This window comes from Lissotriton helveticus, chromosome 1_2 (assembly GCF_964261635.1).
Source record: "Lissotriton helveticus chromosome 1_2, aLisHel1.1, whole genome shotgun sequence".
NCBI classification, from domain to species: domain Eukaryota; kingdom Metazoa; phylum Chordata; class Amphibia; order Caudata; family Salamandridae; genus Lissotriton; species Lissotriton helveticus.
This window is the reverse complement of record NC_136058.1, coordinates 32,334,630-32,353,862: the sequence shown is the minus strand read 5'-3', so window position 1 is coordinate 32,353,862 and position 19,233 is coordinate 32,334,630. Positions and strand designations below refer to the sequence as shown.

Here is a 19,233-nt window from a genome sequence, read left to right as displayed (position 1 = left end):
CTGAAATCATAGCGCATGGGTGGTAAACTAACCATACTTTGCGCCTCCATTATGCATTGCTTAGGACCCCACATATTACATTACACATGACATATTCAATAACATCATTGATGATATAAGTAATGACATGTAGTGTGTTATGTCATAGTTATGTTATGTTAAATGTGATTTATAAAACAATAATTCACAAGTATTGACTGTGTTTTCTTTAAAGGCACAGAGTGGTGGTTGGCTGCAAGGTGCAAACTGCTATTATTAATGAACATATGAAAATGAGACTCTACATTTTTTGCAGGATCTTACGTTCCAGCAGAATATTCATCTTTCAGAATTGCTGAGCAGATTTTCACTAGAATTGGAATGGATGATGACATAGAAACAAATACGTCAACTTTTATGAAAGAGATGAAAGAGGTACAAAGCCATTTTTTTAAATAATGGAACTCCTTGCGCCTAAATATGTATAGTAAGTACTCAGGAGGTGGGTAGTAATAGGACATTACCCAAAAGTGGCAGATTTCACATGTGCTCCCCTTTTAATTCCCCGCTTTTATTAGGGTGTGGTGGGAGGTGGTAATCCAGATAACAAGCTATTAATAGCTCTGTGAACAGGGACACTCCCTTGGTAGTACTGGCACTGATGAGAATGCCATCGGAGGGGCGGTCCTATTCTAGTCAGCCCCTCCTATTACATTTCTGCTGCCAGAATGTCTGTTTGGGACCCTCCATGAAACTATGGCAGTTTCAAACATATGAAGGCTCTAGGCAGGATGAGATACAACTCCCAGGATGTGGTCTGTCTCCAGGTATAACATAGGAGACCGAACTTCCGCCATTCGGCCTTAGTATAACATGCCTTGTCTTTCTTCCACGTTTTTCAACCCAAAGCGAATCCCATGATGCATGAGAAACTCATTTCAGGGTAAACATGTCTGATATTGTCATGGTAATCTCTTGATTTTGGTAGCAATATGGGAATTTGTGCTAAACTACTGATGTGAGCATTAGCTTTGCAAAATCTGGAGCTATTTCCTCGCCTCAATAAATGTAAATGTAAATGTCATGGTACTTATAGAGCGCACTGTCACCAGACAGTCACCTTGCGGTGTCGCCTATTCGACTTCCTGGCGCTGATACTCATACCGCTGTGGAACCCCTCCTGGCTTTCCCTGTGAAGTGTCCACTCCTGGGCACCCCCAGGGTGAAGCCAGGCATCCTTAGCGCTGTTGGGGCCAGTGTGGAGGCTAAGCAAGCTATTGCCCAGAGTTGCAGCATGGGCCCATGATTAGAATAGGCACCGAGGCGAGAATTAACAGGTCCAAGGAAATTGAGCCCGAGACCCCGCCGAGGCGGGAATCGAACCCTGGTCCCTGGCCAGAACTCTGCATCAGGGTCTGCCGCTCTAACCATTGAGCCACACTCCTCCAATGACAGGGTTTCCCCCCAAACAATTTCTGCAACCATAGCACAGTGAAAGTTATATTATCCATGTGATTCCTATGGGGTGTTCAACTCCAAGACTCCCCAAACTAATGTTCCCCAGGCACTGACTAAAATTTCTCAAGATTTTCCATCCAGGACCATTGTTTCAATGGCAGTCCCAGACAGAAAGTCAGTTGAGATGAAAGCTCTGCCCATAAATATGTGGCAATCCCGTGCCATTCCTGTTGGCATCAAGGTATCAGGATTATGCCCCTGATGTTGCAGGTGGTGGTGGATTTGCTGTCAGGAACACTGCGTTACACCACAATCTGAGTGCGGTGGTGAATGCAGTGGTTACATACAGGATATCCTTTTTTTATAATGTCCCTAACACACAATTCTAAATTACCCCCTTAGTGTTCAAATGTGACTTGCACTGAAAATGAGCTTTTTATACCCTTTTGTTTCTGAATCAAGACGTTGGAGAATGTAAAGGGTGCACACAACCTAGAGTTTAAAAAAAAAATCGCATATTATAAAATGTCAGTATTTATAGAGGTGCTAGCAGTGGTATCCCATATGGAGAGTACATCAAGGAATTGTCCAAAAATGCAGACCGATGAAAGGTATGATTTTTGCAGAGTGCAGAAAGCTTAAAAACCTACCTTGCAGTGGGCCTCCAGAAGAGGGCATGGAATTACTCTAAAACAGTTTCTCATTGGCAGATTCACAACTGTGTATTTACCCTGGCATGCTAATTCGATAGAGTGCAGAATATGCATTCCAAATGAGTGAAGAATTGGACCATTCCTGTAGCTAGCCATGCTTCACTTAATCCAGAGCTCACTAAGCTACCAAGACAGTCTGAAACATTATCAAGGACTTTCAGTTATGAATATTGGTGTGTAGGCAAATAATTGTTCTCTTTAGCAAATAGAGTTTGGCTTACCGGTGTCCCCTAAGCAAACACACAGTCTACCCCAAGCCGCCCGTCAACTTAGACCTAAGCATGGCAATTTCTTTGAGATACATTATGAAAAACAGGTTTTCCATTTTTTGTTATTCTCTTTTCTTAAAGATAAGCTAGTTTTAAGTGAGGTATTATAATTGTGGGTACCCAGGAATGTTGTATATAAATAAATTCTATTTGCATTTTGTCGCCCAAATTAGTTTCTTCATAGTGAATATTATATTTGTTTGGCTCATTTGGAGAGTAGAACCATATAGGTAAATTCATGATTTGGATAAACCCAAATGGTCATCATGTCTAACAATCTTTTGAGATGCAAAAGTGTCAGAACCCAGTTCCGAGGGCCACGAGATGAGGCCTTTAACTCCTGATTTCCCGGGGCCTGGCCTACTATGGACCCCGAACAAGTGGGCTAAGTACCCCTTCAAATTCTTGACTCTCAGTGGTAGTGTGGGTTGAGCAATCTGCAGCATCTTTGGTGGAAAGTAGACGCAGAGGAATGAACACAGGCTCCCAACTCAAAATATGTTCAGCAGCAGCAATAAATGATTGTTCAATCAAATACTTGGTTTTATGAAAAGAAGGAATATTTATATACAAACACAAATTAAAATACGTAATTCACAAACAATACCCACTGTCTCCTAAGGTCAGGGCTCTAGTGTTTTATAGGCAGGTTCCTGAGTCACACTCTCCTCTCGCTAGCAGTAGTGAGTATTCCCCGTTCAATATAAGCGATGCAGATTAAGCCTAACTAGTAGTCCGAGTCTCATGAGTCCCACTCTGACTCTTCACTAAAGTCAAAAATGTTCCTGGGCCGAAGCGCAATGTAGCAGGCAAGTTCCATTGGGGTGGTCAGGCCTGTAAATCAGTCTTACCAGCACCAGCAGGATCTAAGCAAGCAGAGCTTTAAAGCGCATCCCCTTTTTGGGCGCTGAAGCTACAACAGCTGTCTCTGGTAAGTTCCTTGCACCTGGCCTCGGAAGGGCAGGGGTCGGGTGTCCTGGTGTTCCTCAAATGCGGTCCTGTGGAGGGAGCGCCGGGAAGCCGTTGATGCTCATCTGATGCTGGTAAGTTTTTGGGTATCCTGGCCATAGTTGGGTGGGAGAGGGGCAGGATTTTGCAAGGGTCCTGGTGATGATCCTCAGTTGGGGCTTGGGACTTCTCGGGGCACCACGGTGGCTCCTTCTCTTGACCACAGTCTTGACCAGTCTACACTTCTTGCCTTGTCCGGGTGGCATTCCCGTGCATTCGGGGTCACTGTCCTCACCCTGTACACGGCCTGTGGCCTGATTGGCACAGGATCAATCTTCAGGATGGCCCCACCTGGCATATGGAGTTGCCAACTTCACTCCGCACACTGGTTACGGCCTAGTTGGCATGGCAGCAATCTTCCCAGCAGCCCCACATGGCATATGGGATCACCAGCTTCACTATGCTAATGGCTATGGCCTGATCTGCATGGCAACAATCTTCATGGTGGCTCCAATTGGGATACGGGATCGCTGACTACAAATCTGCACAAGGGCAATAACACAATCAGTGTAGCAGCCATCGCCTCACACCTCGCTACAGGGACCCAGGCACCAGGCAGACACCGGTGCTCCAAGGGCAGGTAGTCTTGGAGTCCCTGGGTGATGTCCCCTTACCCAGCACTGGTCACTTGCAGATGTCTTGGGGTAAAAAGCGATTACATTCTTTGATGACGTGTTCTAGGCCTGGTTTGACTCCCTCCCCAAATCTTACATTTAAAGCATTGTTTCTTAGTGTCCAGATCGAAACTGAATTAGAATTTTTAAAATTGTCCTGGCGCTCTACTCTATTGGACTGTTTTTTAGGGAAATTTGAACACATCAGACTTGGTAGAGTTACTAAGAATATGTACTGGAAACAATAAGAAAGGGAAACAAAGAAAAAAGGCATGGTTACAATTACTAGAAAACATTGAGATCAGGATGGAAATTAGCCCTTGTCTGTAATATTAAAGTAGTACATTAGTATAGTATAATGGCAAGTACTGAGTAGGAGATCAGTCACTGCAGACATATAGAGGGATACGTATTTATAACGGTGTAGGCATATGCACCTAAGGCATTTGAAAATACTAACCCAGTAATGTCATACAGGCCAAACATATGAAAACTGTTTGGCTCCCTGGCAATGCATCAGTGACACTTACCTTCTACACTGCTGCATTTCGCAATTCTATCAGAGGCATAGAAAAATCAAACATCCACTAGACTGCTATAAACATCCACTAGACTGCCAAGAACCTCAGAAGGGATCCAGGAAACCGCCCAGAGAGACCACTTGTCCAACCAGAGTGGCATATCATTGCCATTAAAAAAATGTTTTTGCTCCAAAACAATACAGATAAATGGGAGTATCTCAGGTAACAAAAGTAGTTTGTGAGTAAAATAATCTCATATTTGAAACATTGTTTTTTACTATCTTTGGCAATCCCGGATACATTCAGATGATAGTTGGGGGTGTTTTAAACTTGGCACCATCATAGTGATTAACCTGGCGTAAAGAGGTTGATTTCCAGCTTTGCCATTTCATTTTAGAGCAATGAATAGACCCAAATGCATGAAGACCAGTCTATCTTTGTGAGGTTGAGATACCACTGTATGTCTGCCTTGGTCCTGTAAAATGAGAGATGCTTGTGCATTCAGCTATACCGTGCTGATATAATGTATGGGATCTATCATAAACGGAGTTGTATTTACTGATGTTATAATATCGATCTTTTTCATATCACTTCCCAAGAATGCGTTGGAAAACCAGGGGCAGCCAATATCCTTCTCACAGCGAAAATTGCAAGTAGTAATAAACTTGCCTACGTTTTTTATGAGCTCAAATGAAGTGGATTTAGGCATCAAGTCTTTTAAAGAAAGATGATGCCAAATATCTAGGCAAGGTACAGATCAGATCCAAAAATATAATTATAACAATATTAACGTACCATATTATGGCAAAAGAAAGGTATTTCGGCGTATTAAGTGGTTTAACGCATTTGGATATGGTCTGGTCATAGTTTCATTTTTAGGAACTAGGGAGTAGATGTAGGTGACTAAAAACCGGTCGGTAAAGCCGAAATTCGGTAAATTTCAGCGTTACCGACCGGTTTTTAGCCCTGTGCGATGTAGGTACTACCGAATGCCATCGGTAATAACGAATTGGTAAACTAAAGGGAAAAAGTTACTGATTCCTTATTTACCGATCAGTCAACATCAGAACCTTAAAATACCGATTCGGTAAATAAGGAATCGGTAAAAATTCGGTAATGTGGTGTACCAAAATTTGGTAATACCAAATTGGTCCAAATTCGGCATTTAAGAATCGGTAATTACCACTGACCCAGAGCAGGTGGTAATCAGCTGCAGTGCATAAAAACAGCCCCAAAATGCAACAGTGTGAACACAAGGGCAGCCCTCTACGTCATAGCAAGGCGACTACGTTTGCGAGCAGCAGTACAGAGGGTTTGGAGATGGGAAGAGCGTGTATACAGACTGCATGTCACACTGTTCCAAATGACTGAGCCAGAAATCCATGACAGGTACAGGCTACACCCACACACCATCCTTGACCTGATACGGGACCTGCAGCCATACCTGGAGCATCAGATACCAAGGGCGCACGCAATACCCACCCATGTACAGGTACTCTGTTGCCTGCACCTCCTGGCATCAGGAAGTTACCAGCGTGTGATAGCCGCAGCAGCTGGTGTGTCACAGAGCTGCCTGTCCCGTTTCTTCAACTCCTTTCTAGACACCATGATGCAGAGAATGCATCACTACATATGCTTCCCCAGCACACAGGCGGAGTTGCAGAAGACCAAGCTGGATTTCTACCAAAAGGCACAGTTCCCACATGTAATAGGCTGCATCGATGGGACCCACATACCAACTTGCCCACCTGCAGCTACAGAATACATATACCGCAACCTCAAATCCACTCACTCCATCAACGTGCAGGTGATATGCTATGCAAACTTCATCATTACTGACATTGTGGCCGAATTCCCAGGGAGTACCCACGACTCCTACATATTCAGGAACAGTGGGATCTATACACGTCTGGCTGCTGGTGAATTCGAAAAAGAATACCTCTAGGTAAATCAATGTGACACACCCTGATGTATACCTTGGATTAACGTATTGGTGACCCAAATTAATGGCACTTTCATTCCCATTTAGGTGACAGCGCATATGCCGTCCGGTCATTCATACTAACTCCATACCTCAACCCATACACCCCAAGGGAGAGGAGATACAATGTGGCACATAAAAGCACGCTCAACGTTGTGGAGCACACCTTTGGACTAAAAGCAGGTTCTATTGCCTCCACAAAAGTGGAGGTGCACATCAGTACCGCCCCATCATCTGCTGCAAAATAATAGCAACATGTGCAATGCTGCATAACTTTGCCACAAACAAAGGAACAGCAGTGGAACTAACTGACTCTGAGGATGAGGATGAGGACAATCCACAGCCAGAGCACAGCGCAGCTGGTGTGGCAGCAGCACCGGATGGGAGACACAGACGGGCTGAGATAACACACAACTATTTCTGAGTGAGTAAGGAGACACAGCCATTTAATTTTATTGAGTGATGGTGTTTAATGAACAGTGCACACTACCAAGATCAGAACCGGTGTCCACACACCCATGGGTTACATCACCCATTTCTATGCAACCATATAATGTCTGGCTCTATTTCTTGTGCCCACGCGCAGCACTGCCACGTTCCTTTGCCCCACTGTCTGCACTGCAAGTTCGTCCTGGGCCGGCGCTGAGGCTTCGCTGCGCCTCCTGGTCTCGGTGGGAGAGGGCGTAATGCTACTACGGCTAGTAGCCTCCTCACTTCCCCCCCATATCTGCTGTAGTGGCTACCTTGTCTGTTTGCAGCAGTCCAAGTGCTGATGTCACTGTGACCATCCCCCTAGCCACATCCCGACTACAGTGTGCAATCTCCTCCTGCATGGCTATTGAGCATCTGCACATGAGAGAGGTAGCAGTGGACAGGCGGTTCACCGCCTTGGTGTAAGCATCCAGTGTCTGCCTCTCCCTGCGCCTAGACAGGCGGTCCACCTCCAAATTGCTTCAGAGCTGCCTCACAGCCGACGTCACGTCACTCATGTCCTCAGCCATGGTGGTGTTAATGGCACTGATGGCCTTTTCTATGCGATGCATGTGAGCATTCATGTGTGCCATCTCCTGCTGCACTTACCTAATCGCTCTCCCTTGCAGGCGCTGGACCTTCAGCATGTTGCCTTCATGCCCAGCGAACACGCTGCCATCTTCGCCCTGGATGTGAGGACTGGCTGCCCATGCCCTGCGGCTTATGGAGGATGTGTGGGCACACTCTGATGGGGACTGGGATCTTTCCCTGTTGCCGTCCTCAGCCACTGTTGACTGTTGGTCCCCTGTGCTGTCCTCCTCGGACACCTCCATCTGTTGGTGGGTGGCCAAGGCATGCCTGACGGTGGTGGTGGCGTTGATTGTGGCAGTGGCAGTGGCAGTGGTGATGGTGATGGTGGTGATGTGGCGTTGTCTGGAGCTGTGGTGATGGTGGTGATGGTGGCGTTGTCTGGAGCTGTGGTAATGGTGGTGGTGGGGTTGTGTGCCCTGCAGGTGACTGGTCCTCCTCCTCTTGTCTCCCCTCTGGCCTGGGTGCCTTCCCTCTGCTGCACTGCGAGATGTCTCGCCTGTAAAAACAGAATGTAGATATGCTCACTTATCTGGCAGCATTTGCATTGTAATAAGCATTATGCCTGCCAATCACACTAACTGTCCTCTGCTTGCTAATTGCTGGCACATGTCTTTGGGTTTGCTAGACTGACTGTTCTGAACAGGTGTTACTTCTGACTACATCTCCCATAATGCATTGCAGGTTATGAGTAATACATGGACTGGAGTGGGAGTCCCTATGCTCTTTGAGGATTGGGGGTGGGGTGGGGGGTGCACAGCATGCTGTGCATGCATCTTACCTTGTTTTGTGGCAGCTCTGGCAGAGCTGTCTGCGTCACCAACGCCACTCACACTCTCCGGCTGGGGGTGGACTCAACTATGAGCTCCAGGGCTGTTGGTGCAGGTGCTCTGCTCCTCCCTCCATCAGTTTTGCTGGCCTGCTTCTGCCTCTCCGCCATCCTTGCCTTCGCAGTCTTCCTCAGGTCGTACCATTTTTTTAATATCCTCAATGGAGTGCTGGGTGACTCCGATGGCATTTATCTTGCTCTGAATAGCAAGCCAGATGTGTCTTTTCTGCGATTCGGGCACATGCAGGGACTGCTTGCCAAACAACTTGTCATGGTCCTTTGGTGACTTCTTCGATGAGGACCTCCAGCTCCCTCTCGCTAAACTTATGTTTTCTTTTCCTTTCTGCTCCCTCCTTCTCTCTCTCCTGGTTTGCCATGTTGCTAGGTTTTGTTTGGAAAAGAGGCTGTGTTGCTCCTGGCTTCTCTGCTCAGCTACCTGCCTCACAGTCAGCTCCAGGTTCAGTGCAGCTGCCTGGATGTGGCCACTTCCTGTTTGGGAGGTAATTGGGATGTACAGGATTGCTGATTCCACATTTTCTGATTTTTTAAATTACCGAATCAGTATTTACCGATTCGGTATTGGGATTTGGTGTTTACGAATCGGTACTGGGGTTTCGGTATTTTTTTTTTTTACCGAGCCCTTCCGAATCAGTATTTTTTACTGATTATTACCGATTTGGTAATTTGTACCGATTCATTACGTACATCGAAGATACCGATTCCTTAATACCCAATCGATAAAATTCGGTATTAAGGATTCGGTATTTCATGATTACCTACATCTAGTCCAAAGAGTAATGCCAAAGTATCTCACTTAGTTTGCACTGCGAGAATTATTTGGTTTTTTTTGGAATAAGCAAGTAGCTCTAATATCCCTTGGTCTTCTGCAAATGTTAGTGCTCCCATCACCACATCATCAGAATAGCTGGTAAGTTACACTGTTAAGTCCTCAATGATGGCTAGGACGACACACTGAGGAGTAGGTTACTAAGCCAAGGTTGCATGCACAAAGTATAGCTCGGAGGTCAAAATGGATCCCTGTCTTATCCTTCTCTCGGTCTTAACCCACTCAGCATTGAGGCCATATATATTACCCATGATCCTTGGAATTAAGTAAAAGATTTGTGCCCAACAAATAAAGTGAACCCAAAGACTAGTGTCTCTCTCACTTACCGAATGGAATGTCCAAGATACCCAAGTCTTCTCGGATACCAGTAAGATAGTGGCAGTTTGTGAACCATCTCTGTTTGCTTTAGTAAACATGTATCCAAATTGGTTTCGTCTCCAATGATGAAGCTAAGAGAGCAGTGAGTCACCAATCTTGGTATCAAATCTTCCAATTGAAATGCCAGAAGTGTAGAACAGAGTTTAATGCCTATATTTAGCAAACAATCGTGGTGGTAGACTAAGCAGTCCAATGGTGGATTGACCGTTTTTATGAAAACCGTCAACTTGATATAATTCCATGATAGGGGCTGCCTATCTTTTGATGTTGCCTTTTGAATTACAGTAAAAGAAAACGAAAATCCCAAGAGGTGCCTTGCAGGGCTTTGCAATGAGATTGCCTGGGTAGACAGCCTTACTTAGGAACATTACTAATGACATCCCTCACTTCTTTAGGAATAAATTCTCTCTCAAGATATGGTATTCTATTTTTGTCGAGGGTTTTGTCATTTAGAACATCAAAAAATTCTATCAGTGTGGAAATAGTGAGTGAGTGTTGCTGTTTCTATTGATAGATTTTGAAAATACTCGTGAAAAACCTGAAAAACAACTGTAAAGGGCTCCTCAACTGTATAATTGGCAACATTTTATAATGACCAAAGAGTGCTGCAGGCGTTATCTCTAGCTATGAGTATGCTCCCTACATTTTCTCCAATAAAACAAAAGGTTTGATTGACCAATGGTGTTTTAACACATGTTACTGCCCAGTTCACAAGCTTCTCTGCGTTTGCTGTGGGTAATGGCAACAGTGATGCCCCAGTTGGAGGCTTTTGGAATTCCCTGGCCCTACATTTAGAAGCAGCGTTTCGGCAGCCATTAAAACAAACGGTTATATCATGTTTAAGATAACATCTAGCAAAGAGACTAAGAAATGGTTTCAGTCCATGGTGGTATGAAAGTATAAGGTACAACATGTTGCTCATTTGCTAGGGTCCAAGAATACTCTAGAGGATTTGCGATGATTAGGTGAGAAAAATGTTAGGCACTAGTATGTTGGTATGCCTGTCCCCAGGTAGCAGTTTAAAATAATAAGCTAGCTTGTTGCAGTCTAGCTGGCCTAGTCCCGCTCATCGCTCCTCTGTGTTGCTGCATGAAGGCAAACACTTCTATATTTAGAAAACATTAAAATCGCACAATACAATCAGAGGCTCACCCGACTTATTCAATTTTAGAAATAAATTAGTAAAGAAAAGCAACGCTTCAAAGTTGGGCCTACAGCCCGAGCAGAATATTAGGGCAAAGATGTGACTTCTAATGTGTGCTACAATCCATCTGCCTTGTGAGTTCACCTTTACATTTGCTATGTACATTGGAGCAACTGAAAGTAACAATCAAGACAGTGTAGCTTGTGTTGTAACTTCAAACTGCTTGAAGACTTGTCTATGTATGTAGGTTTCTTGAGTATACAGCAAAAGCTGAACCTGTTTTTGATTTGTGGACCCCACCAATGGGCCAAAATGGGTCCATGAAGCTTGTCATAGGATTACGATCCCTTGCTCATAAAGCTTGAATAATATTGAACCTTGTTTTGCAGGTAAACATGGCATACTGTTGGAAATTGTAAAATATCATGTAAATTACCTTAAAAGTGGCTCGTTTATACCCAAAGCAATTCTCTGAAAGAGTAAGAGTTGGATACACCTATGTTAATGATGTGTTTTAAGATAATGTGTCTTGACAATACGTTTTGTTAATAGCTGTTCATTCTTGGGCAACAAGTATTGTGTTTATTTATGATCATCAAATACCAATAAACTGTTGATGTAATGATGACAAAATAAATATGCATTCATATGATGTATCCTTACGATGATATACAAATACATAAGCAATGCAGGTTGAGCATGAGTATTCATTTTTTACTGTCCTTTACACACCCTCTCTCCCGAACCTAAATGTAAATGTAGGGGGTTTGCCTTTATATTCGGGCTCCAGGTGGCCCAGCAGGGCCACCCAGACTTTCCATGGGGCTAGGCAGAGTCTACTCTGCTCTATTCTACCACACCACAGTCTGTTCGCTGTCTCGGGAGTTCACCTTTTGTACGGCCTGTTTGCCACTGTCAGTTGGTAACTGACCAAAAGTGGCACTGACACTTGCCTCTGTCTCGGTGTATAGTGTCCCAAAGTAAGGATACTCCAGTGAAATCCACTTTCGTCTGTCGTCTTGACTCTGGTGGCTGCCCACATGCCCTGCTGGCCGTTCTGTAAGTCTCGCTGTTCTGACATAAGCATGTTGCTCAGCCGCCGTTCTCACAGCGTTGCCTTCGCTACCTTTCAGGATAGTAGCAGCATCTGAAGCACAATCAGCAGCATTACTGCCAGAACCTAAACTAGGTGCATCATACAGGGCAATCATATTCCGATTTCTAAACTTTCACGACAGACATGTGATCCTACAGGAAGCACAGAAAAGCTATGTTTCCAATACGAGGGCACAAGAAAAAAAAAATCTGTGATTATACATATTAGTAATGAGGGTCTCTAGTTGGCAGAGGTAGGTACCTTTGGCCAAATAGGGACATTGCTCCTAGTCAGGGTAAGGGGGCTACACTTCTAAGATAACCCCTGCTCACCGCCTTGGTAGCTCGGCACGAGCAGACAGGCTTATCTCAGAGGCAGTGTGTAAAGCATTTGTGAACACATACAGTAATACATTGAAAACACTACAAATGGACACCACACCAGTTTAAAAAAAGGTAATCTTTATCTAAACCAAAACAAGACCAAAAGACAAAAATCCACAATACAGTATTAAAAATAAGGCTTTCAAATTGTAGATATAGTTCAGTTCAATGCAAGTTGTAAATGCAACACTTTTCTCAATAGTACCTTAGGTGCGTCACGCAAAGCAAACAAAGGTGATGTGTCTGTTCCTTATACTCAGGGGAGGGGGTTGCGCCTGTTCCTTACAGCAGCACAGGGGAGGTGATCTGTCGATTCCTTACTGCATGGGTAGTTGATGCGTCTGTTTCTTACTGCGGGCCCCAACGATTCAACAGTCTTGGCTCCTCGATGCAATGCATCGATCTGGTACGATGTGTGGTTTTGTGCAGCCGCACAGCAGGCTTGCGTCGAAATCGGTGCGGCAATCTTGGACTTCGGAGATCGATACACCTGATGCGTTGTGTGGCAATTTCTCGAACCGCAGCAGGCGCTGTGACGGTATCTTCAGTGATGCGTCGGAAAACAAGTGCGAATGCGACAAGCTTCATCGGCGTTGTGTTGATTTTCCAGCTCCCAGCGACAGTCTTCAGAGGCCCTAAACAGCAGCAGGCACCTCTTTGCAGGTTGGAATTCCCAGCAAGGAGATTATGGGGAGCTGGGGGTGAAGTCTTTGTGTCTCTGACTTCAGAACAAGAGGCAAGTTCAGTTTCAAGCTCTTGGAGATCTTTCTCAAGATGACAAACCAAACAGCAAAGTCCTTTTCCTCTTTCCTTGGCAGCAAGCAGGCACTGCAGGCCAAACACCGACAGCAAACAGCACAGCACAGGGGCAGTATTCCTCCTCAGCTTATCCGGCTCTTCTCCTTGGCAAAGGTTTCCTCTTGATTTCCCAGAAGTGATCTAAAAGCATGGGGTCTGGGTCCCTCTTTTTATACACCAACATCCTTTGTTCTCTGAAGGCAGAGAGTGTCTGTACCAGTCAAAACCGGTCCTGTGGGGCACTTTGCAAGTGCACAACAACCTCCATTGTCAGTGTGAGCCCTGGCTCCAGACACACCACGGGGGGGGGGGGAGCCGTCATTGTGGAAGGCAGGCACAGCCCTGTTCAGGTGAAAATGCTACTCCTCCCACCACTCCAAATGCAGACCAGGCCTATTCAGCCCAGCCCTGACTCATCAGACTTCAGGAGCCGCTGCCCCTCTCCAGCCTCTGTCATGCAATACACAAACCTAGCTGGGGCACACTGGATGGTTAGGCAAGAAAATACCTACTTTCTAAAAGTGGTATTTTCAAACACAGAATGTAAAAATCACCCTCACTTATAGATGCACTTTAACATTCTGAGTTCAGGCATACTAAACTTTACTTTTCTGTCTTGTTCCCAGGTCAGTTTTGGTTATAAGATGTTATAAACAAACTCCCCATTCTGTCCTTCGGGAACAGACAGCCTTGCAATAGTGAAAAACGAAATTGGCAGTATTTCACTATCAGGACATGCCACACACATCAGGGCATGTCCTATCTTTCACATACAATGCACCCTGCATTGTATGTGGGTACCTTGGGCCTACCTTAAGGGTGACTAATATGTAGAAAAAGGAAGGTTTAGGGACTGGCAAGTGTGTGCACTTGCCAAGTCGACATGGCAGTCCCAGACTGCACACAGGTTCTGCAATGGCATTCCTGAGTCACATTTTACAAGCTGCTTCTAAGGGTGGCACAATCAATGCTGCAAGCCCACCAGCAGCATTTGATTTACAGGCCCTGGGCATACATAGTGCACTGTACTACGGTCTGACAAGTAAATCAAATAGCTAATCATGGAAACACTCATCCATAACACAATTTACAAAAGAGAGCATATGCACTTTAGGACTGATTAGCAATGGTAAAGTGCTCAGATTCGTAAAACTACCAACAACAGGTTAGAAAAAATGCAGGAGGAAGGCAAAAAGGTCTGGGACGACCATGCAAAAAGGGCCATGTCCAACAATACATAACTCTGGTTATTTGAAGCTGACAAGAGACAACTAAGAGAGTAAGGAATAAAGTGCATGCTATTCTTCTCAGAGAATCTAAAGGAAATGAAGGACAGGAATATTTTGTTCTTCACAACTCCTGAAGCAGCATGGGCATGAATATAGGGTGGCGGGAAACAATGGCAACCACTCAGAAACAATCTACTCCTGAAGCAGCATGGGCATGAATATAGGGTGGCGGGAAACAATGGCAACCACTCAGAAACAATCTGTGTACAGTTCTAAACACCCTGCAAAAGAAGCATTGGCAAAGGAATTAGATCTCGCCAACACAAGAGATATTGGCTCTTGTACAGGCGGTGCACTTGATTGGGATGGATTGGATTGGAGTGGGGTGGGGTGAATTTTGTAGAGTGGTTCGCAGTGGGGTTGATTGGAGTGGACTGGATTTAAGTGGGGTGGAGTGCAGTGGACTGGACTGGAGTGGAGGGATTGGACTGGGTTGGGTTGCAGTGGCTGTCGGTGCAGGTGCGCGCAGTGCGGCGGGGTAGAAGGGAAGAATGTCAAAAGATGACGGAATAGGGAAAGTTAAAAACATTTAGAAACCCTATTCCATCATCTGTTGGCAATCTCCCCTTCCCCCCCACCTTACCACACTTACCTGAACCAACCCCGGCTGGTAGGTTGGAATGAAGAGGGAAGTATTGGATTGGTGTGAAGTGGGGTGGGGTGGATTAAGGTGGTTTGGGGAAGGGTGAAAAGGTGATGTGGGATGGGGTGGATTGAATTGAAGTGGGTGGATTAGGGCATACTGCAATGGAATGGAGTAGATTAAAGTGAATTGGATTGAGTGGAATGGATTGGAGTGGGGTGTGTGGATTGGATAGGAGTGGGTGGATTGAGTGGGGTGGGCTGGATTAGTTGCATTGGGGTAGAGTGGGGTGGACTGAACTGAGATGAAGTGGATTGGATTGGGGTAGAGTGAAGTGAATTGGAGTAGAGTGGATTGAGAGGAGGGGAGTGGAGTGGGGTGGATTGGAATAGAGTGAGGTGGATTGGAGTAGAGTGGGGTGGATTAGAATCAGGTTGATTGGATGGTGGTGATTAGAGGGGGTGGATTGAAATAGGGTACGGTGGGCTAGACAGGAGTGGGGTGGAATGGATTGGTGTGGGTTGGCCTGGAGTTGGGTGGATTGGATTGGAGTGGGATGAAGTGGATTGGGGTGGGGTGGATTGGAGTGGATTGGAGTGGGGTGGAATGGAATGGGACACTTTGCATTAAGGTGGGGTGGATTGCACTAGTGTGGGGTGGATAGGATTGAAATGGGCTGAATTGGACTGAGTGGGGTGAATTGATTTGAGTGGGATGGATTAGATGAGGTGGATTGAATTGGGGTGGATTGGATTGTGGTGGGGTGGAGTGGGGTGGTGTGGATTGAGGTAGGGTAGATTGAGTTGGGTGGATTAAAGTGGGGCAAATTGGAGTGGGGTGGAATGGGGTGGATTTGATTGAGGTGAAGTAGACTAGATTTGAGTAGACAGGGATGAAATGGATTGGATTGGATTGGACTGGACTGGTTTGTGTTGAACTGGAGTGGGTTCGGTTGCACTGGAGTGGATTGAAGTTGGTGGATATGATTGGAAAGGGTTGGATTGAATTGGTGTGGTGGAGTAAGGTGATTTGGGGTGGGGTGGATTAGATTGGTTGGGGTGGATTAAGGTGGACTGGAGTAGATTGTTCTGGAGTAGAATAACATGGATTAGATTGGAGTTCGATGGACCGGAGTGGGGTGGGTGGATTGAATTGTTGGGGATTGGATTGTCGTGGAGTGGAAAGATGAGGAAAGGATTTGAGTAGGTGGATTGGTTTGAAGCGGGGTGGGTGTGATTGCATTGGGTTGGATAGGAGTGGGGTGGGTTTGATTGGAATGTGCTGATCTCAAGTAGGGTGGGACGATAATAGTAGGGTGGGTTGAGCTTTAATGGGGTGGAGTGGTCTGGCATGGAGTTGATTGAAATGGGGTGCGTTGGACTGGAGAAGGGTGGATTGGGTTGGAGTAGGGTGGAGTCGATTGTGGTGGATTGGAGTGGGGTAGCTTGGGGTGGAGTGGCTTGAAGTTGGGTGAGGTGGATTGGAGTGGAGTGTATTGGATTGGGGTGATTGGATTGGTGTGGGGTGGATTAGAATGCTGTGGGACGAATTGGGATGGAGTGGGGTGATTTAGGATGGAGGCAGGTGGATTAGATTGGAGTGAGATGGAGTTGAGTGGGGCAGATTGGATTGGAGAGAGGCGGTTTGGCTTGAAGAGAGGTGGATTGGATTGGAGTTGGGCCGATTGGATGGAAGTAGGGCAGATTAGATTGGAGTTAGGCGAATTGGATTGGTGAGGGACATGATTGTTTTGATTTGTAGTGGGGCAGATTGTTTTGGATTGGAGCAGATTGCTTTGGATTGGAGTGGAGCAGATAGTTTTGGATTGAAATGGGCAGATTGGAGTGGGGCAAATTGTTTTGGATTGGAGTGGGACAAATTAATTTTGGATGAGTGGAGCAGATTGTTTTGGATTGGAGTGGAGCAAATCGGAGTGGGGCAGTTTGTAGTGGGGTGAGGTGCATTGGGTGGATTGTATTGGTGTAAGGTGGAGTGGATTGGAGATTGGGCGAATTGGGATGTAGTGAGATGGATTGGATTGGATTAGAGTGAGGTGGATTGGAGTAGGATGGATTGGAGTGGGGCAGATTGTTTCAGTTTGGAGTGGGGCAGATTATCTGAAAGAAACACATAGGGATAGATTCCTTACCTTACCGCCAGGCGTCAGACTGTATCCGGAAAGTTTTCGTCAGCAGTACCCCGGCGCGTCGGAAGGTAGCGTCATGCGGCTCCACATCTGTCGTAGTCGCTGAGATGACGTTGCGTGCTGACGTCAGTTCTTTCTTTTTCCATGCCAGCACATTCAGATCCGGAGAGAGCGATGCCCCCAGTCAATTTTTGACTGAGTTGTCGAAGCTTTTTATCTCCATTCTTTTGAGTTGATTGACTCCTGGTGTTGTAGGGATGCCCGGCTTCAAGAACTGCAGGGACTGTCATCGCATGATGTCGGTGACGGACTCCCACAGCCAGTGTCTCTACTGCCTGGGGAGTGACCACAACCCCAAGTCGTGCCCCGACTGCCAGGCCATGGCACCAAAGACTTTGCGGGAGTGGACCCGAAAGTTGCTGGAAACCTGGCAGTCGGCTCCGCGCCGCTCAAGGTCCCGGTCCAGTGAGAGGTCGAAGGACCGGTTGCGGAGTCGTCATCATCGTTTGTCTGGATCTAAGTCTTCGCACTCGGGGTGAGGTAAGTTGAAGCATTCCAAGAAGAAGTCAAATAAGCGTTGTCGCTGTTTGACTTCCCCCCGGCCATCACGCAACACAGCTGAGGGTATGGGTGGTGCCACCCACACGGCTCCGGCAGAGCCTGCAACATCACTGCCGGCCTACCCGCCCTTTCCGGGTCCTTCGGTGACGCCTGCCCAGGTGCAATACTTTCTTGCTGCAGTGGCTCGACTATTTGGGCAGTCTGATCCCGCCGGTGCGGATGGGGGTCCTGCCCTTTCATCGCCGGTGGCTTTGGCCCTGGCGCCACCGTCGGCTTCGGCCCTGGTGCCGCAGGACCCTCCTGGATCCCAGTCTACGCTGGTTGACCTTATAACACCTCCACCGATGTTGACCCCCCCCAACGTCATCCGGGGCTACCAACGACATCGTCCCGGGTTTCAGCCCCAAAGCTGACACGGCACCGGATCGGAGTCGCTCGATGGGGTTATTCATCCCCATATCCGTCCTCCTTATTTTCAGCCTGTTGTGCAGACTTTGGATGAAGGGGAGGATTGGGAGGGGTTTGAGGACCCTCCCGCACAGCAGTGTGAGTATGACCCGGACTGGGCAGAGGAATTGAGGGATGCCTGTAGTCTTGACACCTCTCCTGACCTTGGCATGCTGTCTCGTCCTACCGTGGCTACAGAGGAAGGTGCAAATTATGCAGTGGTGTTGCGTAGGGTGGCCGAGGCCCTCCATCTCGAACTCCCTACTGTGGCCGTCAGGACTAACCTCCTGCCAGAAGTGCTTCAACTGGTGGCGGCCTCTTTGGAGCCCTTGCTGCCCTTTAATGACGCACTTTTGGATATTATTTTGGGCACTTGGTCCAGGCCCAACACAGGGGTTCCTGTGGACAGGTACGTGGCCCAATGCCTTCGCCCAGCTCCGGGCAACCCCCTCTTCCTCTCCCAACACCCCACCCCTTAGAGTTTGGTCGTCCAAGCCTCTGTTTCCCAAAGCGCGTTCCCTTCAGCACCTCCGGATAGGGAATCCAAGAAGCTGGAGCAGCTTGGCAAGAAGCTGTTTTCATCAGCCATCTTAGGGCTGCGGTCTGTGAACACTGCATACGTTTTGGGCCATAATTCCCACTCTGTGTGGGACACGGTTGCACAGGTGCTGCCTGCCTATCCGGAGGAGGCCTGGACAGTGCTATCCCAAGCTGTGGCAGCAGGGAGAGATGCAGCCAAGTTCACCATTCGTTGTGGGCTTGATACCGCCAACTCGCTGGGCAGGGCGATTTCCACGACTGTGGCGCTTCGGCGCCACGCCTGGCTGAGAGCAACTGGCTTTTCAGGGGATGTGCAAAACACTGAAGGACATGCCCTTTGATGGCATTCGCCTTTTCGGCAATAAAGCAGATAGCGTGTTGGAGCATTTTAAGGACTCACAGTCTACGGCCAAGTCCTTGGGCCTGTCGGCCACTCGCCCTCCTCCGACTTCTGCTTTTCGCTCCTTTCATGGGCACGGAAGGGGTGCCCCAACACGTTAGTTTCAGAGCCACAGGCCTGAGCAACAACATCCTCAGCGCGGACGTGGAAACCGCCAAGGCGGTTCCAGGGGCCAGCGGGCTGGTCAGTC

At 47.0% G+C, this 19,233-nt stretch overlaps 1 protein-coding gene across 1 annotated transcript in view; it reads left to right on the top strand.

The window, feature by feature from the left end:
• MSH4 (mutS homolog 4) overlaps positions 1-19,233 on the top strand; it is a 1,513,152-nt gene that overhangs the window by 1,149,328 nt on the left and 344,591 nt on the right. The window contains exon 17 of the mRNA XM_078673412.1: positions 296-414. Coding sequence (XP_078529538.1) covers positions 296-414 — 119 coding nt within the window. The remainder of the gene's footprint in view (positions 1-295; positions 415-19,233) is intronic.